This window comes from Serpula lacrymans (genome assembly GCF_000218685.1).
Source record: "Serpula lacrymans var. lacrymans S7.9 unplaced genomic scaffold SERLAscaffold_13, whole genome shotgun sequence".
Classification (NCBI taxonomy): domain Eukaryota; kingdom Fungi; phylum Basidiomycota; class Agaricomycetes; order Boletales; family Serpulaceae; genus Serpula; species Serpula lacrymans.
In genome coordinates, this window is record NW_006763302.1 from 404,090 (window position 1) to 425,985 (window position 21,896).

General features: G+C 44.5%; 5 protein-coding genes across 5 annotated transcripts; all 5 read left to right on the forward strand.

Annotated features, from left to right (window-relative positions):
- Positions 1-32: 32 nt before the first annotated feature.
- Positions 33-760, forward strand: SERLADRAFT_373340 (uncharacterized protein; the record flags this gene model as incomplete). Its single annotated transcript, XM_007322474.1, has 3 exons — positions 33-404; positions 486-521; positions 578-760. The coding sequence occupies 3 exons, from the start codon at positions 33-35 to the stop codon at positions 758-760; spliced, it is 591 nt and encodes a 196-aa protein (XP_007322536.1).
- A 3,113-nt stretch (positions 761-3,873) lies between these two features.
- Positions 3,874-4,387, forward strand: SERLADRAFT_476874 (uncharacterized protein; the record flags this gene model as incomplete). Its single annotated transcript, XM_007322475.1, has 2 exons — positions 3,874-3,963; positions 4,024-4,387. One exon carries the CDS (start codon positions 4,158-4,160, stop codon positions 4,365-4,367), a length of 210 nt encoding a protein of 69 aa, XP_007322537.1.
- A 2,486-nt stretch (positions 4,388-6,873) lies between these two features.
- SERLADRAFT_476875 (uncharacterized protein) lies at positions 6,874-9,006 on the forward strand (the record flags this gene model as incomplete). Its single annotated transcript, XM_007322476.1, has 6 exons — positions 6,874-7,276; positions 7,323-7,392; positions 7,443-7,546; positions 7,606-7,849; positions 7,903-8,605; positions 8,659-9,006. The coding sequence occupies 6 exons, from the start codon at positions 6,946-6,948 to the stop codon at positions 8,734-8,736; spliced, it is 1,530 nt and encodes a 509-aa protein (XP_007322538.1).
- Positions 9,007-9,630: 624 nt separating this feature from the next.
- On the forward strand, positions 9,631-11,119 carry SERLADRAFT_441912 (uncharacterized protein; the record flags this gene model as incomplete). Its single annotated transcript, XM_007322477.1, has 10 exons — positions 9,631-9,657; positions 9,714-9,860; positions 9,917-9,960; positions 10,010-10,189; positions 10,250-10,286; positions 10,338-10,435; positions 10,486-10,542; positions 10,612-10,753; positions 10,815-10,945; positions 11,002-11,119. The coding sequence occupies 10 exons, from the start codon at positions 9,631-9,633 to the stop codon at positions 11,117-11,119; spliced, it is 981 nt and encodes a 326-aa protein (XP_007322539.1).
- A 2,902-nt stretch (positions 11,120-14,021) lies between these two features.
- On the forward strand, positions 14,022-14,417 carry SERLADRAFT_441913 (uncharacterized protein; the record flags this gene model as incomplete). Its single annotated transcript, XM_007322478.1, has 1 exon — positions 14,022-14,417. The coding sequence occupies one exon, from the start codon at positions 14,022-14,024 to the stop codon at positions 14,415-14,417; it is 396 nt and encodes a 131-aa protein (XP_007322540.1).
- Positions 14,418-21,896: the final 7,479 nt, after the last annotated feature.

Genomic DNA, 21,896 nt, shown 5'->3' on the forward strand with positions numbered 1-21,896 from the left:
TCATGCACCCCTCCTCGTCCCCCTCCTCCTCCATGTACAGCCCCTACGCCCCCTCAAAGCTCTCCCCCGCCCACCTCTACGTCCGCCAACCACACGCCATCCAGATCATCCAGCTCGTAGAGGGCCCCCCGCCCCCACCACGCCGCATCTCTTCAGTCGTCTACTCCAGCTCAGCTGGCTCCTCCTCCTCCTCCTCCTCCTACCCATCCACCTCCGACCCAGACTCGGAACACAGCGAGGACTGCTCCTCCTACTGCTCCTCCTACATGACCCCAGAGCACTCCTCAGAGGACCGCGAGATCGCCCCCACTTCAGACGACACCTTTGCCATCCGCATGAAACGCGTCTGCGACTGGAGAGAAAACCTCACAAAGGCTATGGGCGCATCCCCTGGTACGTCTCACGTCTACACCCCAGCCCGTCCCCCTTCTCACATACACCCGCGTTTCTCTCCAGGCCCTTCACCGTCATCATCGCCATTAAAGCGGAAAACGTATCCCTGTGAGACTGATAACGATAATGTGCGCCCAGTCTTCCATCCTCATAACGTAACTTCGTAACTCATATCTTCTCCCAGCTCTCACAGTCTTCGAAGCGCTCTCGTTCACGAGACGAACAAAGCCCATCACCAACTCTTTCCGTACATTCTTGTGCGGCATGCGATGCGTCGTTTCCATCACGGCAAAGTTTGCGCCAACATGGCCGAACCTCCCAAGCCAGCGACGCTTGCCGAATAGCTGTCGAATATGATTTCGAGTGACCTTCATCCCGTCTCGGCCGTTCACAGCCTATCTCCTTGCCCTCTCGCCCTTTGCTCACGCTGCGCCCCCTACGACGATCATGACTTATACCATTCAAATTGTTGTACTATAACCCACGATAATTTGGCATTGACCCTTTATTATAGTACATACATTTCCGATACTGTGTTCTACTAGTACCAGCCGATGGAGTTCAGATGATGATCGCTTATGTACATTATCTGATTACCAGTAACTTGTAATTATACCATATTAATCGATTGCATTTCCGGTCTGACTAACACCCTGAACTTCGACCTTGGCCCCCACTGACTCTCATAATCCCGTGGTCCGTAAGCATTGAATGTCACCACGATTCGTCGCCGTGTCACTTGTCAGAGGCAAACTTGAACCATGTCTGACATGACCTCCGCTACACCGCACTCCTCGCAGAGACGCCTCACAAAGGCAATGCCCACAGGCACGCGCAATCATATGGATATGTGCTCTGGGAATTTTTCGTATACAGGCTCTGCCGAAGTCGTAGTGTGGGCCTTCAGTTCGGCTCCTGGGCCCGCAATGCCGACCATCCCTGTCTACAGCCTCCCACGTCGAGGACGGATACTTAGCAAGTCTGAGCAGACATCGTGTCTTTTCCTCCTCTTGATGCGCCCCGGTGATCAGATATTGACTATTTACTGAAACCGTCGCCAGCATGACTGAAACACCGGGGCCGACGTGGGGATGGCACGCGCTTGGGCCCCCTACGCCCGTTTGTCAATCCTCGAGTCGACCTTACCCCACAAGGAAACCGGGTTTATGCCGCCCGTAGACAGGCAGAGATCATCTTCGGATATGCTCGAGGGAAACATATTGCGTACAGCTGTGTCAGCCACACTGCGGGATCTCCATGAGTCCATCCCCTTTCTCTCGCCTTCCCTGCATCCCGTCTTCTTTCACCCGGTGAGTAACCGCCAGCGGAGGAGAGTAGTTGAACGGTGTCGTCCCACCGCCCCTTTGGCTACTACCCACGACGATCAAGGACATCACTTTGAGTTTTACTTATCTTCCGTACGCGGACCCATTGGTGGAGTAAACATGTGTGCGTCAAGCCCCTCAGGCGGTGGGAGCGCAAAAATTCAAAATATTGCATCAATTCATTTGCCTGATATCGATGGACCAGCCGCCCACCTCGATTACATCGATAACCTGATATCAGTAAACAAACAGACGCTCCATCAAGTACATAATCTCAAAGGTCCCCGTCGGTATAGAAGGTCAGAACTCGCACTCGAGGCTCATCTTGTGTGAGAAGATTTAAATAGTATCGTTACTGCGCTCCTATTCCACCACCGCCCGGTGAGAAAGTTCGCTCAATACCATCACTACTCTGCGATCAGCCACGCAACTGATGGCTGGCGCGATGCTGGTCAGCATCTTTGACATGGTGTAATGTCATCTCGTCATCTTGTGTACCTTCCGAGTGTGATCACTTATTTGAAGAACTTCCTTAGACCCAGATTTCTATTCATTGTCGAGTCTTCGCATTCCCATGCTGCAAGCCGTCAATCCTATTCAGGCGTTATGCAGTAGTTATACTTACCAGCGGAAGAGAACGGAAGAGACCTGCTATCAATCAACTCGATGATTTGGCTATGACTTGTCCTTTTTTACTGGCGAAGCACTGGGAAGAATAGCAAGGCCATCAAGTCACTTTTCAAGTTTGCCGAAGATCCCTTTCGAAATAACAACGTAAGTAGTACAAAGGCATCTTATGTTAGAACAAGACTAAACATATCGTGATCGCACCGTTTCCATCACAAACAAAGGTATCTGTGAATGAAACGGCTTTCAAAAAGCTATGGGAATCTTGTCTTCTACTATGTGCCGTTTGTTCTACACTCTTCTTTTACTTAGCCTCACGTCCAAGCGCTTTCACTCTATTTTTGTCAACCCGTAGGAAAATAATGCACTGGTAACCTCTCCTCCGTTTTCTATTGTTAACAGCCGAACAGGTGTAAATTTGAACACCTAACCGCCGGACCGAACAATTCTTGGAGCTAGAAATGCCTTTGCCATCGACAGCAGGAAAGTTCACCTTCGTGCTTCAAATGCCCGCCTTCGGAGAGCAGAGTTCTTCTTCTGGAACCACCGTGTCCATCGTGGCCTTGCTTCCCCTCCATATGGTTTGGGCGTGGACAATGAACCTTGAATTCACGATGGAGAAACAGCCCCATATCCCATCGTGGATCATATCGATGCCATCAAAGTCGCGATCGTGAAAGCTGTTGGATAGCTTGTTGTGTGAATGGTGAGGAGCGGAGATGATGTTATCCCGTCGATAATTTCATCAATAGGCCGAGTCGTGCGTGTCCATTTCGATGTGAGAATCGTCAGAACAGTACCCTCATATTAATCGGGCCTCGAGGCATACCAGCGGGCAGGGCTGAAAGGCCGCTGGGCATCGGTGCGCCGGGAAGCTTCGGAATGCCAATGCGGACTGCCATTGTCACGGAGGACCGCAAAGAGAAAGGTAAAGGGGCTGCGTGTAAATTTGGATTTACTTCGGGACCGTGTACGCTGGGGCTGGAGGGGGGTCTATCATGATTTCGACTTCCACGATCCCAAGCTCTCAAGCTGTTAGACCCGATGAGGCTTGTTCCCCTCGGGATTGCGCGAACCATCAGTTGAACAAGATTGACAACTCAAGATCATTATCCTACGTTACTGGAATAGACATTGATAGGAAATTTTCCTTCACAATGTGATGAGTCTTTAGTTTACATCGTTTTTGCACTACATGATATGATTGGTTCAGGTAGTATAATCAATAGGAGTTGATCGAGCTAACACCCTATCTCTTGCATCTTCAAGACGGGGCCACGAGGGGCTGGAGCATTCCCAGACGAGGTGGGTGCAGCTGTGCCATTGCCAGATCTAAATAAGAACACTCAGTAGCACAGCCCTGGTCAGGTGGGTGTGTATCGTTGGCGATGGCATCATGTCTTCGAGGCTGGGCTTGGAAATTGAAAGTCATCGACACCGGCTTAGTGAGTACCCGGTGTACAGCTATTTCTTTAAACGAAAACCCGTGAATATCTTTCTAAAGCGTTCTCACCTTGAAGAGTTCTTCAGTCTCCAGCGTTCTACCAATGGTTAGTACCAAACCTGTACTAGTACAACTTGGCTGCTCCACCACCGTGGGTTTTGGACCACTGCAAGTGTAAAAAACGTTCCCATGGGTGTTGTTTCAGCGCACAAGTGCTCACGCATATTACTTAAGAGAGTGACACTCCCCAGGAATTAGATTGGTCCAACCACGCACCAAGGTGAGCAGTTTTGCGAGTTGTTCTAGGACAGTCACGTTCGACTTGTATCATTATATTATAGGTGCCTTCACACTGTGGTTGGGTATAAATGTTAAATACCAAGGTCTTACGTGCTACTTCGGTTTTGCTTGGACGCCGCTTTTGGCGGCATGACGAGACCCTGCCAATTGTAAGTTTTCGAGAAGAACTTCTATGGTGGGTCAGTAATCATGCTGAGAACTTGTATTCGTGGTATTACTCCAACACGAATGACAGGAAAGTAGGTCATCAATGCGTCCAACGTCACCTGTACATATAGGGGAGCACAATCAGAATTCTCAAATCAGCTTGTCGACAACCTGATTCGACACATGACGCACGATTGTTCTTTCATTTTATAATGGGGCACGTTCTTTTTCCCTTGACAGTTTTTCACGTTGGTTGGAGTGTCCCAGCTGGAGTCGATATCCAGACCCAGTGACCTGTCTTCATAGTAGAGTTGAGCGACCATCACACTGAAGTCGAACAAAGGAAAGTGATGATTATAGAATATGCCTTTTTTGGCTACACTCCCCAGTCCGGACGCATGGAGCCCCGAGGTCGAAGGACTCGTGCGACTAAAAGTGGCTATCCCCTATGCCCTCAGAACAGTGTCAGTTGGGGGTAGATACGTGTAAACCCTCTTGTTTTCGCTGATACAATCAATTTGAGTGACATTGTAGAAGTACGAAGTAATGACCCCACTTATCTGACTAGCACATTTTGTCTACCCGGTGTTCATGTTTTTTTTGTTGTTGTCATGTCACGAGTTAACCCAATATCTTTGCTCTGAATATGGCGGAAAGTAGAATATGCCGATGGTGCAGAGTACACGTGTTTTCAAAGCTCTCATTCAAGTGGTTTAATGCAGGCACATCGCGGCTGATTGGTTTGTCCTGATAGCTGCTCACCACGACTCGGCCAATATTATCGACTCTGGTTCAATCCTAGTGCAACTTCACATCCGTGGTAGAAAGACGCGTCATTCCATCGTCATCCGGGCCCTAGTCCTAGTTATATAGCATATCAAGTCCGAATCAGCTCGGATCACTCTTTCTCTGGCTGTAGGAACGAGAATCAGAAGCAGGTATTTATGCCTACAATACCCAGAAGCAAGGCTTGAGGGCTCGGAACTCGTGCCGCAGCCACCGTTGACGCAAATAGGAGTGTACAGGAACTGAGGCTTGAGGAAATGCGAGGAGATAGCGACGTCGGCCCATCGCCATAGAAAATCTTGAACGGTTGATTCCTGGAGACTTTTTTCAGCGAGTCTGACTATATAATTCAATTCGGCGGTGAGAAATGGTTCAAGGGACTCACTAGTAGATAAGCCCATTAGTAGCAACTCATTTCTAATCGATGCAACATGAAACAATTTACTAAGTCATGTGCATTTGCAATTTCACAACGGGGCCCACGGGCCTACTTCGTTCGTAAATCATCAGAGTCAAAACGTCGCTCGAAAACATATACACATTTGATTCTTTCCATGGCGAAGTTGACGGTTGATACGGGACCGAGAGAAAATCGAAACAACGCGACCCTCGCTGAACTCCCATGCGGAGCAAAATTAGACTTCGGACGAGATGTTTTCCTGAGCACCTGCCAAGGTAAATGTAGACCTAGTCAACGGACCGAACATAATCATGTATATCAGTTTGGTGGGTAGTGGGAACTGCGAAAACTGATCGGGAGTCCCTAGACCAGATGCAGTTCTGTAAAAAGACCTAATTAGAGCATATGCGGCAGAAACCTCTTGTACAGAATAAACAATAGTCCAGGGATGCCCCAAGGTACGCACGGTCCATTCGTGGAAGCCCCTGTATCGTTGAGCTGTTGCCCACGCTTGAACAAACTTTATTATGAGCTACACCTTAACAAGGACACAGGATACGCACGTTCGAGATGTGTATGAAGGTTTGTGTGAAGATTTTGTGCCCCCACCAGAAGTTCGGTTGGGTTCTATGCAGTTTGAAAGGTCAGCAAGTATGTAATCAGTGTACAGACTAGTAATTTAGAGCGACGTGTTCCAGTCGCAAAGAAGCACGGTTTGATATATGTGCACGGCGGTTTCCACAGTAATATCTACGCTCGACGCCACATATATGCATAAGTGCCATTCCAGTGACTGGCCGACTTGTCGTTGACCATGTTGTTTCTATTGCTATGATGCTGATGCCACAACTGTGTGGATTTGGCTTGGTTGAGATTCCACGAGCGACGATTCTTGCCTAGCCCAACTATCATCGAGTGATACTGCCTGTGAATATAATCTGATCTAACATCGTTACTCGCACTTGCACTGATCCGGGGCTCAGGTGACAAGGGACGGCTCAATCTCATACTGAGCGTTTGTAGACTCTTCCATGTTGGATACACCAGAGTCATGCTCACACTGAGAGTCGCAATGGCTAGGGATTAGCTTAGAGAATCAACGGATTTCACTCACCGCATTTCTGACGGAATAGGTGAAAGGCAGTAACCCAGCGAAGATCAGGACCATTATCTATCATAATCCTGGACAAAAAAAGATCAATCGAGATCTGATACTCATCGTTAATTGCTGCAGCTGCAGAAAGCCCTTGCATGCTTGAGGAGCGGAAAAACACAGTTTCTCTACTAATGAGAGAAAGTTGATATCCTCCCACAAAGTAGTATGTACCGTGTAGGTTTCTGGGGATAAGTAGTTAGCAGTGAGTGCCAGTGAGATCTAAGACGGTGGCTGAAAACCTCTGCAAACATATTCCATGCCGTAATGGGAATTATCCGTGGTTGCTGCGGTTTTCACTCCCTGGAATATTATCATCGTCGCTAGAGATTGTGGCTCAGGCAGCTGGGCATAGTTATTTCGTTTCACCATGAATTTAGGTCAACGACACTCAAAACCGACCTCAGACAATCCAATACTACCACTAAAAAACTCGGATATCTGGCCACCCTCTCGTCTGTCCCTCACGAAACGCTACACCCGAGTTGTCGTCGTCGTGATTGGAGCGCTTGGGCTCCTCTTCTTTTTCTATGGCCGGGAAGCGGGAAAAATTGAAATACCTTCTATACGATCTGGCACGGTTCCTCCTCTGTACGAGAAGTATCATGAATATGAGCGACATCTACCACAGCATAACCTTTCTCTACCTTTTCCTGAGGGTCGGGATGCGAAGTTCTTTTGGGCAGCAAATCACGTCACTGGTGTGTACTCAGTTCATGTCTAAGAAGTATCCTGATTCTCGTCCAGGCTCTGGATGGGGCAATGCTATGCAGGAACTCATCGTGAATGCTCATCTCGCGCGCGTCACAAAACGCGCGTAAGTCTATACCATATTCTTTCTCGATTTGTGTCCTTAGTATCTTGTAGGTTCGTTTTTGATAACTTTACATGGGACCAGGACGGTCCCGACTACTCCGAGTATAACGGAAAGCTTATTCCTTCTCGAATACCTCTCTCCGCTATGATCAGTGGTAAATCTGTCTCTCGTTATATAATGATCACATCTCAATACTACTTTTCTGTAACCCAGGCCCCATAATTGGCGCTACGTCACCACCAGGGGACGACGTCCCACGTTCAGTCTCAAGAGAGTATTTTAAGAAGGTCTGCCCCAACCCCACAATCATAGACAGCGCTGTGATAAACGAAGAATTACGGACGAATTCTAATGTGCCTGCATCGTACATATTCGACAAGTGGGTAGAGAAACTGAACTCAATAGATGATCCGTGCGTAGAGATTCAGCGGGGATCATACCAGCTATTTGAAATTTGGTACAACTTCTTCCCCTGTTCGATATTGCTAGCGTTCTCATGTCAAACCCCAGGATATTTGGTTCCAGACGGATCCTGTCTCTCTGGCCCACACTCTCTAAATCGCCCATGCTGTTGCAGTTCTCCTGGTCACCCCTAATCCTTAACGCCTTCACTGAGAACGAGCACCTGATCAGCTCCAAACCTAGTTCCTCCCGTTTTCCTTACTTCACTGAGACATATCCCACTCTGCCTCCTCCTGAGACTCATGACTTAACGCCACTTCTCACACCTCCTCACATTGACCCCATTCGTGGACTACTTGTCCTTCACATACGACGTGGAGATTTTCAGGGCCACTGTCAGCATCTCGCTAATTGGTCAGCGGACTGGAATGGACTTAATGCCTTTCCATCATTACCTGACAAATTCGATAGACCGACTGATGGAGGGTGGGGTGAAACCAGCGATGAGAACATGCAAATGTACCTCAAAAAGTGTTTCCCGAGCATTGAACAAATTGTTGAAAAAATTCAAGAAGTACTGGCCGACCAGGACAGGCTGTATGGTAAAGCCAGAGAGCTGAAGAGAATTTACATAATGACAAATGGAGCCATGGAATGGGTAAACGAGCTCAGGAGTGCCCTCATGAATATCAAAAAATGGGAGTCTGTGGTGAGCAGCAGAGAGCTCCAACTCAGCTGGGAAGCCAAGTACGTGGCCCAGACCGTAGACATGTTGATAGGACAACGTGCACAAGTTTTCATTGGGAATGGCGTAAGTCTCTTCCCTTCACGAGTGTCCGCGGGCCTGAGAGTTCTTGCTACCAGTTTTCAAGCTTGACCTCCAATATTGTCATGTTCCGAATGCTAAGGGAACTCCCACACGATGACACGAGGTTTTGGTGAATTTTATGGCATAACCCCTTTCATTTACAATATCATGCACACTATTATCCATCAAGTAGCACTACCTCACCCTTGCCAACCGCTTCAAAGTTTCACCGGGTCGACTCATAAAACACATGCATTAGTCTCCAATTCATCCTCTTCCGTCGCCCTCTTACTTGAAACATTGAAACATTTCTGACCAATCTGGCCTTTGACACTCATGGCACTACAATCGGTAATCACGCCGCATACCTTCACATTCATTTCATGCTGTTGGCCACGAACTCTTACTCAGCGTATATCCACTTTGCTTATAACGTGTTAGCTTGCATTTCAATAATTTTCCCTCGTATGTGCCATTTTTTTCTTTCTCGTAAAATATGGTTTTCTTCAAGGTTTTCTTCACTTTATATAAAGACTGTGCTGGGAAGGGCAGCGAACTCCCGGAACTGTTCAAGTGGTTCTGACAATGCATGGTTACAGTATTACAGGAAAACGGGGTGATCGAAGAAAATGTGTAGGTTTGTCTAACTTCGCAGATCATTAAATCGGCCACATTTGTTTTGATGTAAGGCGGGAATTAGGCATTACTCCTGAGAGGCCAGCTCAAGGTCTTACATTTCCTTCGACGTGAGTACGTGTGAGTTACAGTACTGGCTTGGGACGCCATGGTTTAGGCTCTCAGACTGGTTGTTCGCACGGTCCTTGCAATAGTCGGTCAACTATTCCAGTCATACATTTTACTGGCACTGACCAAACATTCAGCTATTCCTAGACAGGTTCCCACCAGCTGACTGGTTCCCCCGGCCTACACCGTGACTGGCCCTCACAGGTGGATCGGCAATAATCCCGGAGTGCTTGGGAAAGTATAAAGCATGAGTTGGGGAAAGACTGCAGTCGTCTTCGAAAACAATGACTCCCCGTGTTCCCCTCATCTTCGTATGCGACCTTGCGTACTTATTATGCTGATTCCGATTCTAACTCATGTCTTCTAGGGTGCAGCAGCTTTTGGAGCACCGAACGCCTTGGCAGCTCGCATTCACGATCTGTCTGATTGCCAGGAAGTTGTTCATTATTTTCTCAGTCAGGGACATCAAGTCTTCGACACCTCTAGATACTATGGAAATGGCACTTCAGAGGAGGTAGAGGATACCTGTGTTTTTGCGCATATTAGATATTGATTCATTTGTAATACTAGTATCTTGCAAAACTGGATCTCCAAGGCGCCGCAGTAGACACTAAGTTGGTCGGATATCAAGCTCCTCTCTTTTCTCTAACGCTATTCTCTTAGGTCTTTTCCCGAGGCTCCCGGGGACCACTCACCAGAGAAGCTCAGAGCTACCGTGAAGAAATCTGTTGAAGTGCTCTTCCCGCACAAAATACGAGTGTTTTTCCTTCATGCCCCTGACCGAAGCGTTTCGTACGAAGAAACGCTACGCGGCGTGAATGACCTCTACAAGGAAGGTCTTTTGTGCGTATATTATCTTTTTTGTCGGGCTGTTTTAATCATTAAAGCTGAAAAGAATTACAGCGAAGAGTTTGGCTTGAGCAACTTCTATTCTTGGGAGGTCTGCTATTTCACTGCATTGCACCACTCTTCCACTTAATATGCTGCTCAGGTGGCAGAGATCGTGGCTATTGCTAAAGCCCATGAATGGATCCAACCCACTGTCTACCAAGGCCTGTACAATGCTCTCGAACGAAATGTCGAGTCCGAGTAGGCGACTTTCTGTCTCCTCCCCCTTTTTCATGCTAACCATGACTAAGGTTGTTTCCCTGCCTTCGTAAATATGGGATTCGTTTCCACGCGTCCAGCCCACTAGCGTACGTCTTCACCATGTTACATTTATATGTTAAGTTATATTGTATTGATGTAACGCATTTCATATTAAGTCGTGGTCTACTGGCAGGAACAAATATCTATGCTCCTACGCCGGGTAGTCGATGGGACAGTAGTAGTTCCACAATGGCAGAGGGATTGATATCCAAGTATAAGACATTCCAAGCCGCCTTTCAGGAATTAGGACTGTCATTGGTCAGTAGCCGCGTTGTGAGAATTTTAGACGTCACAGGACATGGCTTGATAATTATTGCAGGCAAGACACAACATACCTCTTGCTGAGGTAGCATTACGTTGGATTCAACATCACAGTTTCCTCAACCCAGGAGATGCAGTCATCATTGGTGCTAGCAGTCTTCAACAACTCCAAGCAAATTTAAAAGATAGGTATGTTGCTGATACAGGGGTTCTTTCGAATTCCTCACTGATAATTCTTACAATAGTGAGGGGGGACCACTTTCTGAGGAGGTGCTATCAATCTTGGATGAAGCGTGGATAACTTTTAAAGGCCATGCTCCTTCATACTTCGTTCAGTGGCCTCATATAATAGGACATACCTAGACTTGCATTCTTGGCAGCACTTTTAAGAGGCTTTCAGGTCTTCCAAATGGGGTTTTTGTGAGGACTATATTATATAACCCTGTAAAACTATATGGTACTTACTGTGTGATTAGGTAAGGGTAGATCTTACCTTTACACTATCATACTATACAGTGAAACAGGCTGGTGGTCAACTCAGTGTGTGTAATAAGTAAAGTGAGACAAAATACAAGTGCTTAGTCAACAAGATTAGCACTACAATAATTAAAGGAAATGAGTCATTGGTCTGATAGTATAACTGATGAGTAAAGAGAAATAAATAATCTTATGAGAAGAGAAAGAAGTGGTGCCAAAACCGTAACACATAGTATGATCAACCATTATCATAAAATGACAACATTACAGAAACATGGAATACATAGTCTTTGAACTATAATGAATCTATCAGCAGGCAAGGTATTGAAATTCCCTGTTGCACTTTGATGGTAATATATCTATTATCACATCTTGTAAGACCATATCATATATATTTTTTATATACAGTGACTCCAAAAATCCTTTCCATGTTTACTCTGGGTGTTATGCATGAAGCATACCATCAAACAACTTGAGTATTACACTCAGCTTTGGTGGAATTATGAATAGTATATACTCTTGGCTATAAAATTGCCTAATAGGTCATGTGATTTGGTTCACATGCTATAGAGATATGATTAATTTAAATCAGCAACACCATGTTTACCCACAACTAATTCAGTCCTATCTTAAGGGTAACCACTCCCCTCACTTCACTACCACTTGTCTGAGTTGTGCGCCAGAGTTTACAAACTCTTGGTTGTTACATTAGGACTCACTTTTTTTTATCTCTTGCACTTTGTGCAGACCTGGACCACAGGGTCAAGTGGACATTTTTCGAAAGATCAGACTTTGGTGCCAGTCTGGTGTTGAGCGTTTGCTAGCCTGTGTTACAATTGACGTACCAGTACCTACTTACACTTCACTTTTTTGTACTTTTACTTTTCATTTTCTAAGTCACATGACCAGTCATGTGACCATTGACTTTACTTTACATTTTTGGCTTTTCATAGTCACATGACCAGTTATGTGACACAATACCTGACCAGTGTCTAGACTCATCATGTGACCGGTCACATGCTAGGCATCAGACTTTAAACTTTATTTACAACTGTACGGTACCTCATGTATTTTAGTATATATACTGGAGCAATACATGGGGAGGGACTCAGCGAGTCCTCCTGTTGTCTACCAACAACTAACTTGTTCCTACCAGATGGGTAACCACTTCCACCTTCTTCCTCTTCTTTTGAGTGTTGTTTTCATTGTGCTCCAGTGCCCCAAGACTGTGTCTTGTTGGTGTTGTCACAGCCTGCAGAAACCAAATTTGTGCCCCAACCCTGCAAGCAAGCTCCTCAGGGCAAGATACTAGAAATAATCAAAACCAAACAATACACGGTCCCCAGTGTCAAGGGGAGTACCTTAGCTCAGCAATAGTGTGGAACTATTGTTGATTAGATTTACATACAAAAACTTCTTCTTTGGATACCTTTGACCAGGCCAAGCACATGCCTTCACCAGTTGGAGAAGGGTTGATAGCTTAACAAGTGGACCACCTGTGACAATTGTTTGGACCAGGGTTTATCACATTACTTTTTATATAAATTTTCAAATACTATAGTGTGGGTAGTCGGAGATTAAGATCCAATATCCAGCTGGGAAGAGGTTGATCCGCAGATAGCAAGTGGGGAGCCCCAGTTACATTTTTTTTTACCTTTACACATTCAAGTCAACATGTCGTCACAAAAACAGACGGTCAATGTGAATGCCGTCTTTTTGTCATATCCGTACTGAAAAACAGAACTCCGGTGTCTCTGAAGGAGATACTCTCTGAGTCCAAAGCCCCAAAACCATCGGCATACTTGGGATTACGTTCCTTGTGGTCTGCCGGTCAGCATAACTCTATGCCCCAGTTTCACATAATACTCCAGTCATCCACCCCAATACTCCTGCATCAGACTTTTAGTCCGCCATACATTTCTCCTTGTATATTTTAGTACTCCTCATGGACTCTGAGTTTAGACCTTATGATACACTCCCTGCACATATATTTCCTCTCGCTAGATAGTTGTCCGCATGGAACTCCGTACCTATATTATGCATTACTCCTTACGAGCCCCTACTCCTCTAATACTATATAAGTTGTAGCTCCTGTCCTCCATTCCTGCAGTTTGAATATCAACTGGATTCTCTTGCTTTCTCACCAGTCCTTTTCTAAAAGTCCTTTCTGATCCTTCTCCAAAGGATCTTTACTCTGCTCCCTTTTATCCTCTACCTTTTCTCCGTCCACTTCCAATGAGTTAGGGACCAAGGTCCGTGGAAGGGTCTAGTGCACAAGCTAAGCCAATTCCCCATCTTGTCCTCAGTACTCCGTTACTCCGTCCCTGTACTCCGCAGCTCCGTTACACCAAAGAGGCCATGGTTCTGACACCTTTACTGTATGTGGGAAAAGGTTACAAATCTCACCACACAACTTGAGGAAATCCCGAATGCACAAAGTGCTGGTATAGTTGAACAAAATATCAACAAAAAAGTTGAAATTTTCACTGACCCCGGCCCTTTTGAAGGTGACAAGGCGAGATTTGCCGAATGGTGGATCAAGCTCCAGATTCAGGTCAAGGCAAACTGGGATGTGTTCACTAACAATTTTGAAATAGTGACAACAGTGCTGTCAAGACTCAAAGGACCTGTGGTGGGTCAATACACCCAAAGCCAACTCTAGGAGTGTTACATAGCACAAACCTGGCCTATCTGGAAGAAAATCCAGATCAAAATTGAAAGATATTTCAAACCCCAAACTGAGCGTGACTGGGCGCGTTAGCAAATCTGCTCCTTCAAACAAGGAAACATGAGGATGGATAATTTATATACCTGGTTCCTGGCCCTCTCTATCCAAGGGGGTCTTGGCAACAAAAATGCAGTAGATCTGCTAGAACACAATGTGAACCCCCACATTGCAGAACAGCTCTATCTGCAAGATATGAGAAGCCAAGAGCTCTCACAAGTGGCAGAAGAAGTCCACAAAATTGGTAGGGCCATGGAGCTCTACAAATGCAATTTAGTGGCATGTCCACCACCAAAAGCAACTATGGTGACTCCAAAAACCATTGTAATATTTGGCCTAAATGCGGTGTGTGAAGCGCACCATCAAGAGGCGTGGAAATTTTGCTTAGCTTTGGTGGAGTCAACAAACATACTTGGTCTTGGCTACAAAATGGTTCCTGGGTCATGTGGTTTGGCCTAGCAGCTGTAAAAATATGTTCATTTCAAAATTGCAATATCATTAAAATAGTCTTTTTACTTTTGATATTAAGGGAGGGAATATCAGTACTTGGTATAGCCTCCTTTTGCTTTAAGCACTGCCTGAATCATCCTAGGCATGTTTTCAATTAAGTTGTGACACTCTGGAACTGCTATCTTCTCCCACTCCACTTGAATCCTCTCCCACAACTCCTCCATCCCATTAGGAGGGTGCTTATACTCTGCAAGCCTCCTCTTAAGATAACCTCACCCATGTTCAATAGTATTAAGGTCAGGAGACTGTACAGGCCACAGCATAGTTCTAAACTCCTGCTTATCTAGCCACTTCTTGACCTTTCTGCAGATATGCTTAGGGTCATTGTCTTCCTGAAAAATAATATCAGGGGGATTGAGACCATAATACTGTAGGGTGTTCAGCAGCTCATTCTTCAAGGTAAAGGTCCCCATCCATCCTACTATAAGTTCTAGCAGTATACCCAACTCCCTCCCAAGTCATACATCATAGAACCTCCTCCAAACTTGACAGTTCCCTGTACCAATTATCACCGAGCCTCACCTGGCTTTTTCCACGCCCACTTGTGTCCATCTGACCCCAGGAAATTGATTTTGATCTCATCAGATCATATAACCTTCTTCCAATCATCCATAGTCCAGTTCTTGTGAGCATAAGCAAAGTCCAATCTAGCCCTATAATGTTTGGCAGAGAGAAGAGGGCATTTCTGTTAGCCACAGCCTTTATGCCAGTCTTTTTTGGACAGTGTCTGGGGAGAGAGATTGGTTGATGATGATGGTAAGAACTTGATTGATCTGGACAGCATTTTCTGCCTTGCAAATAGAGATAAAATGCATGGCATAGTGGACATTGGCAGGAGAAAGCTTGGATCAACAACCTCTAACAGACTTTTAGAAGAACACTCCTTGGAGCAAAGCCTAGAGATGGTAGAAACATGAACACCAGGAGAGGCAATAGAGTGAGCAGTTTGACTTGCATCAAGGAGATTAAGGATCCGGTTCTCTTAAGTAGGAGAGAGGGATTCCATGATGATGGTGGTTGAGAATAAAGAAGTGTGTGAGCTTTTTTGAACTCAGACACAATATTTATATGTGTATCTTTGATTATAGGACCAAACAAAGCCAAACATTCTATGATATCATTGTGATATCTGCTCCCAACTCAAAAGTGAAAAAACTGTTGTGATGGTATTACTGTTTTAAAATGGACACATTTTCACAGTTGCTGGGTCAAATCATATAACCCAGAAACCATTTTGTAGCCAAGACCAAGTACTTTTGTCGACCCTACCAAAGCTAAGCGGAACTTCCATGACTGTTAGTGGTGCACTTTGCACACCATGTTTAGGCTAAACATTGCAACAGTTTTTGGAGTCACTGTATTCCCAGAGGCGCCCTGGGCCATCAAACAGACATCAAAATTACTCTTATGGGTTCAAGCTGTTTGGGCTGCAACCAGGGCAGGGTGCTCCTATGGATATTGGCGTGGCCCAAGGTGGACAGATGTGCAGATTCAAGGGCAACTATTACAACTGTGGCCAGGAGGGACACATGCCCTGAGATTGTAGAAATGGGGCACAGGCTGCCCAACCAAAAAAAATCAAGGGAATCAGGCACACTAATTAGAAACAGAAAAGCTGGACAATTGGCTCAATACTCTGGCCGGTTGTTTGTACGACAAAATCTGGGCCTTCTTTTACAATCAGCAAGTTGCTGAAATGAAGGCTCAGGGAAAGAGTTTGGAGCTTAGGTCACTTGGGTGCCTTTGCTCCTCTTAATAGTGAAGTAAACCACAACAAGGTGGCCCTTGCCCCAGAGTGTTGCACGAGCAATAAAAGGGTGGCTCCCCATTTTGTAAATAAATTTCTAAAGTTATTAATGTTACAATTTCTATCCTCTTTTACGGACTACTCATTTTCCTTTACTCATTGGTTATGCAATCAGACCGGTGACTCATTTCCTTCATGTACATTTCCGTTCTCTTTGCAGTTGCATTACCTTGTATAGTACTTAGTCCTCAACAGACGAACCTCCCCTAGATAGGACCTAATGTTACGCACAAAGTGCTTAACAAAGTCTGAGGATTTGTCAAGGGTTCAAAGAGACTTATCCGAAGACAAGTTCAAGGACATAGTTCTGAGTAGAGTTCTTCCAACGAGAGTTGGTCTTCTTCTGGGTAGAAGTCTGATCTTAGGAGTCTAGCTTTGTAAGTGTAAACTGAGTAGAATCGTATTGAAGAAATACTACTACTGTTACAAGGGTATTTATAGGAAGTAGGATCAGTGGAGTTAGGTCCTATCTAGGGGAGGCTTGCCCGTTGAGAGCTAACTACTATACTAGGCAATGCAGTCTGTGAAGAAAACCAAAATGTACGTGAAGGAAATGAGTCATTGGTCTGATGGTATAACCAATGAGTAAAGAAAAATGAGTAGTCCATAAAAGGAATAGAAATCGTAACACCTAACTCCTATTGCCGATTTTATTTCCTATAAATACACTTGTAACAGTAGTAGTATTTCTTCAATACAATTTTACGCAGTTTATGCTTACAAAGCTAGACTCCTAAAGATCAGATTTCTACTCAGAAAAAGACCAACTCTGATTGGAGGAACTCTACTCAGAACTACGTTCTTGAACTTGTCTTCGGATAAGTCTCTTTGAAATCTCGACAAACCCTCAGACTTTGTTAAGCACTTTGTGCGTAACAATTATCTGAAGTATATACTTGTATCCAGACATGTGATTGTAACATAGACGATAAAACCGCTGCACCAGCGTCTCCCTTGGAGTGTAGCCCCGGTGAGACAAATAATAGGGTGCTTGATTCTGGTAAAGATAAAAGTATAGAAAATACTAACATAGAAAAACATGTTTCTTTTGATATTTATTCTGCTTCTTCTTTAGAGCCACTTTCCACAGAAATTCCAAGTTGTGTGTTGATGCTCACACCTTTAAACTGAGAAAAAGACATATGATTCCCCTTTCTGCTACAGAAAGAGATGAGATTTCTGGTTTCCTTTGTCAGTCAGCTAGTAGATAAATTGGCTGGTGCATCCTAACAAAGATGGATCTCAGATGGGGGTATAATAATGTACACATCAAAGAAGATCCTTGGAAGACCACGTTCACGTGCCACTGAGGATTTTTCAAGCCCCTTGTTATGTTTTTCGGGTTGACCAATTCACTGGCAACCTTCCAGAGTATGATGAATGAAGTTTTTGTGGATATGGAAAACTGTGTTGTCATTTACATTGACAATTTATTTATATTTATAAAGTCGGACAATGAGGCTAAGCATAACAGGGTTGTGCAAGAAGTCCTTCAACACTTACAGGATTAGGACCTATTTGTCAAGCCCAGAAGATGTAATTACAAAGCAAAGGAAATAGACTTTCTCAGTATAATAATTGGCCAGAATAGAATCAGGATGGATCCTGAGAAAATTCAAGCTATATTAGAATGGCCAGAACCTACTTGCATCAAAGGAATTAGGGCCTTCCTTGGATTAGGCAACTTCTACCAAAAGTTTGTTGAAAACTTTGCAAAGATAATGAGACTGTTGAACGATCTCACAAAAAAGGACATTATTTGGCATTGGGTTGCCAAAGAACAAGAAGTTGTTGATAAGCTTAAACTGTTACAACCAAAATTTTGATACTCTGGCGCACAACTCAGACAGGTAAGTGTGAGGGAAAGAGGAATGGAGAAACTCCTTAAGGTAGGACCAAGTTAGTTGTGGGTAAACAACAGGGGCTGTTCTGTCAATTAAATGCCTATTTAGCACATAGTTTGTTGCCTACAGAGCACAACTATCAAATTTACAACAAAGAGATGCTGGCCATTATTGAAGCTTTAGAGCACTGGTGGCATTATCTGGAAGGTGCTAGACACCAGTTTAAAATCTAGACCAATTGTCAGGCAACAAATACGAAGCTATATAACAACAACAGATGTCTGGTCAAGTCCCTGAAGAGGGCGGTGAATCAGAGTACTGAGGTTGAAGAGTATCAGTATAAGCGCAAATCCAAACTAATATTGAACTAAGGAATAATATACCGAGTATGTACTTCCTTATATAGTGAACAGTGACGGTCAGACCAACCAACTAACAAATAAGAAAAGGAAGAGAGAAAGTGGTCTGATCTATCGTATTTACTAATTGTGTGAGAGAGAGTATTAGTAAGAGGTGTACAATTGGCTGTATCAGTAAGCCCATGAGAAGGCGCTGATTCATAGCCCGTCTTGCTTATCAATATTCCTCCAAAGTATTCCCAGACACAGTGTTGGATCATTGCTATGTCATCTGGATATCTTCTTGAGGGTCTACAACTGTTCTTCTTTATTGTAAGTACAACAGAATGTGAGTATGAATGGAAAATAAGAAGAAAAAGGATAAGAGTAATAGAATGCTGACCGTGATCTCTAGTCCAAGAGCGAGAGGAGTGACAGGGAATAAATCGGATAATCATGACATGATGGGAATGTGATAAGAAAAATTGATTCCTCACACCAATCATAAAAAGCTAGAGTATTTTATGATAGCCTGGGACTTGATCCAACAGCAAGCTTGCTATGCAGTATCACTTGACCAGCTCCACAATGTGAGAGACTTATAGCTAAAAATAAGAAAAGCAGCACAGTGCAAGAAAGTGGAGTTTTAGACAAAAGGGAAAGTGCTGTATGGCATAGTATGTGAAAAAGAAGAAAGTTGGATCAGAGAATAAAAGTTGAAGGTCCAAAAATTGTGTGTCGTAACAAAAGTACATAAAAAGCTGTCTTTGCTGTGCCATGGCAAAGAATTCTCATTAACTGCCGGTGTCATGCACCAAAGTTGATTGGTAGCATAGACAGGTGTTAATAATGAAGTGAATATCCAAAAGACTTGCCTTTACACCACACAGGCACAGTGCCACGTGGAATAGTAATTAATATTGCCTTTTTTGAACTTGTGACTGATCAGCACCACCTCTATTAGGCAATCCAGTCACGCTCACCTTTGCTTTTCCATTCGGTACTTTCGGCATTTCGGCATTTCGGCAAATTTTTGCGTCGCCACTGGCTACACATTGCATTGTGCCCTCACTTTTGTCATTTCCTTCACTTCCCTTCCTTTGCCTAGCCCCACCATGGGTCCCTTACTCTTGTTTTTATTCTCACCCGACGGTCGTTTCTGAATCCCCATTTTAGTTCACCTCCTCGTCACCTCCAGCCTTCTCCTCCTCATCTTCTTTGCTCCCCCACCATTTCTGATGTCACCACTTCCTATCCACTTCCGTTGCTGATCCGTCAACTACCATGTGCCACTGCTGATATCAGCAAAGCCCCAGCGGCCAGTTCAAATAGGGCAACAGGTCCATCTTTATGACGTTGATCTACCATCATATACTATCAAAACATCGGTCGCTCGTCTTGCCTGGTTGGAGCGTGGGTGGGTAGTTTTTGAGCTGGAGAAGGTTTATCCCCTTGCGTTGCCCATGTTCATTGCTGTCCCATTCACTTGGGTACACTTATCTTTTGTCCATTGTCTTCGCTACAGCTACACCTACCACACGCTGCCTGGGACTCACTTGTTCCAAATTGGAACTACTCCTCTCCCTCCCTCGTTTGACCAGGTGGTCCAATACAACCAGTCCATTGGTAAGGCCATGGAACTGTCGGATTTGGACTAGGTGGTGGACCGGTGGCTCCAGTTTCTTTTTTTTCAGCAGAATATTCATTTACAGTGCAATTATTTTTGATTTTTGAATCATTTTTATGGACACATATTTTTTAGAATGCCTGACTGACAATAAAGGAACTGTGTTGATACTGATAGTGTTTTGCCTTGCCCTTTTTTTTTACCTGTATCTTCCCATGACATCATGATTTTCCTGCTCTCTTTTTGCTATTGGATTTTATTTTATGGCTGTACAAACCTGTGACATTACTCACAGCATTCATTGTTCTATCCCTTTCTTTTCCTTTTTTTGACAATCTTATCCTGTACTACCTATGCAGGATTTGTCAGCGTACATTCCTTCCTTCATGTTTTTTCTCATTCTTTTTGCACAGCTATACTGTGCATAGCCTACTTTTCTTTTACTATATAAACCCCTATATTTTACCTTGTAAAACAATAAGAACTCAAATCCAGACTTCTTCTCTAATCTCAAGTTCACTACTTTTACTACTTGTGATCCAGTGTGGTCACAACACTTCCTACTACCACTGTTAACTGCTGTCATTGTCACTCGTCACTTTTTGAAAGTCATTGTCATCCCTTTTGATTAGAGTCCTTCTGAGCACTACAGTCTGTGCGTCAGGAGCCTGCTATCACTGGGAACTTTGTCACCTCATCATATTGTCATTCTCAAACCTACCTTGTGCTACAATTAGCAAGGTAGTGCTCATCTATACTCACCACAAAGCCCCTATCTTCCATAGTTCAACTATCCCTCCTCCTCAAAACCCACACCCATACATCTCTGGGCTTTACTTTGAAGGATCGTCATACATACCACTGCACGAACAACCAGAGCACCCACTCTTCTAGGAGGCAAAGCCTATAACAAGTTCTGTGGAATCTGGGAGGATTGTTTGCTAGTTTGTTTTTGTGTGTGGTTTTCTAACAACAGTTCTCATCATCAACACCGGTCCAAATTGGGCAATAGGTCCATCTTTATGATGTTGGTCTGCCATTATCCACTATTAAATCATCAGTTGCTTGTCTCACCTGCTTGGAATGTGGGTGGGTAGTATTTGGGCTGGAAAAAGTCTATCCTCTTACATTGCCCATGTACACTGCCATCCCATTTGCTTGGGTACATCTATCCTTTGTCCATCATTTTTGCTACAGCTATATTTACCACACATTGCCTGGGACACATTTGTTCCAGATTGAAACTACTTCCCTCCCTCCCTCATTTAATCAGGTAGTCTACTACAACCAGATCATTGGTAAAGCCATGGAACTGTCAGATTTTGACTGGATGGAGTGGACTGGTGGTGTAACAACCAAGAGTTAGTTACTCTTGCGCACAACTAGAACCAACTATAGAGGTGATGATGAGGGAGTGGTTACCCTTTAGACTTCAATATGTTAGTTGTGAGGATACAACAGGAAGACTCACTGAGGAGTCTCCTTGTGTTACGATAACACAATTTTCGGACCTTTCCTTCTCTTTCATTCTCCGCTTTAACCTTGTACACTTTAGCTTTCACACAGGGTGCCACGCGGCACTTCCCCTTTTGTTCAAACTCCTCTTTCTCGCGCCACATTGCCTTCTTCTTATTTTAGATACAACTCTCTCACACAGTGGAGCTGGTCATGCGGGCTAGGCCCCATGACATCATCAGCCACTGACTTTATCAACTGTACAGTACATAAGTACAAACACTCTGTATTAGTGTATATACCCCAATAAATCCAGGAGACTCCTTAGCGAGTCCTCCTGTTGTTAACCAACAAACT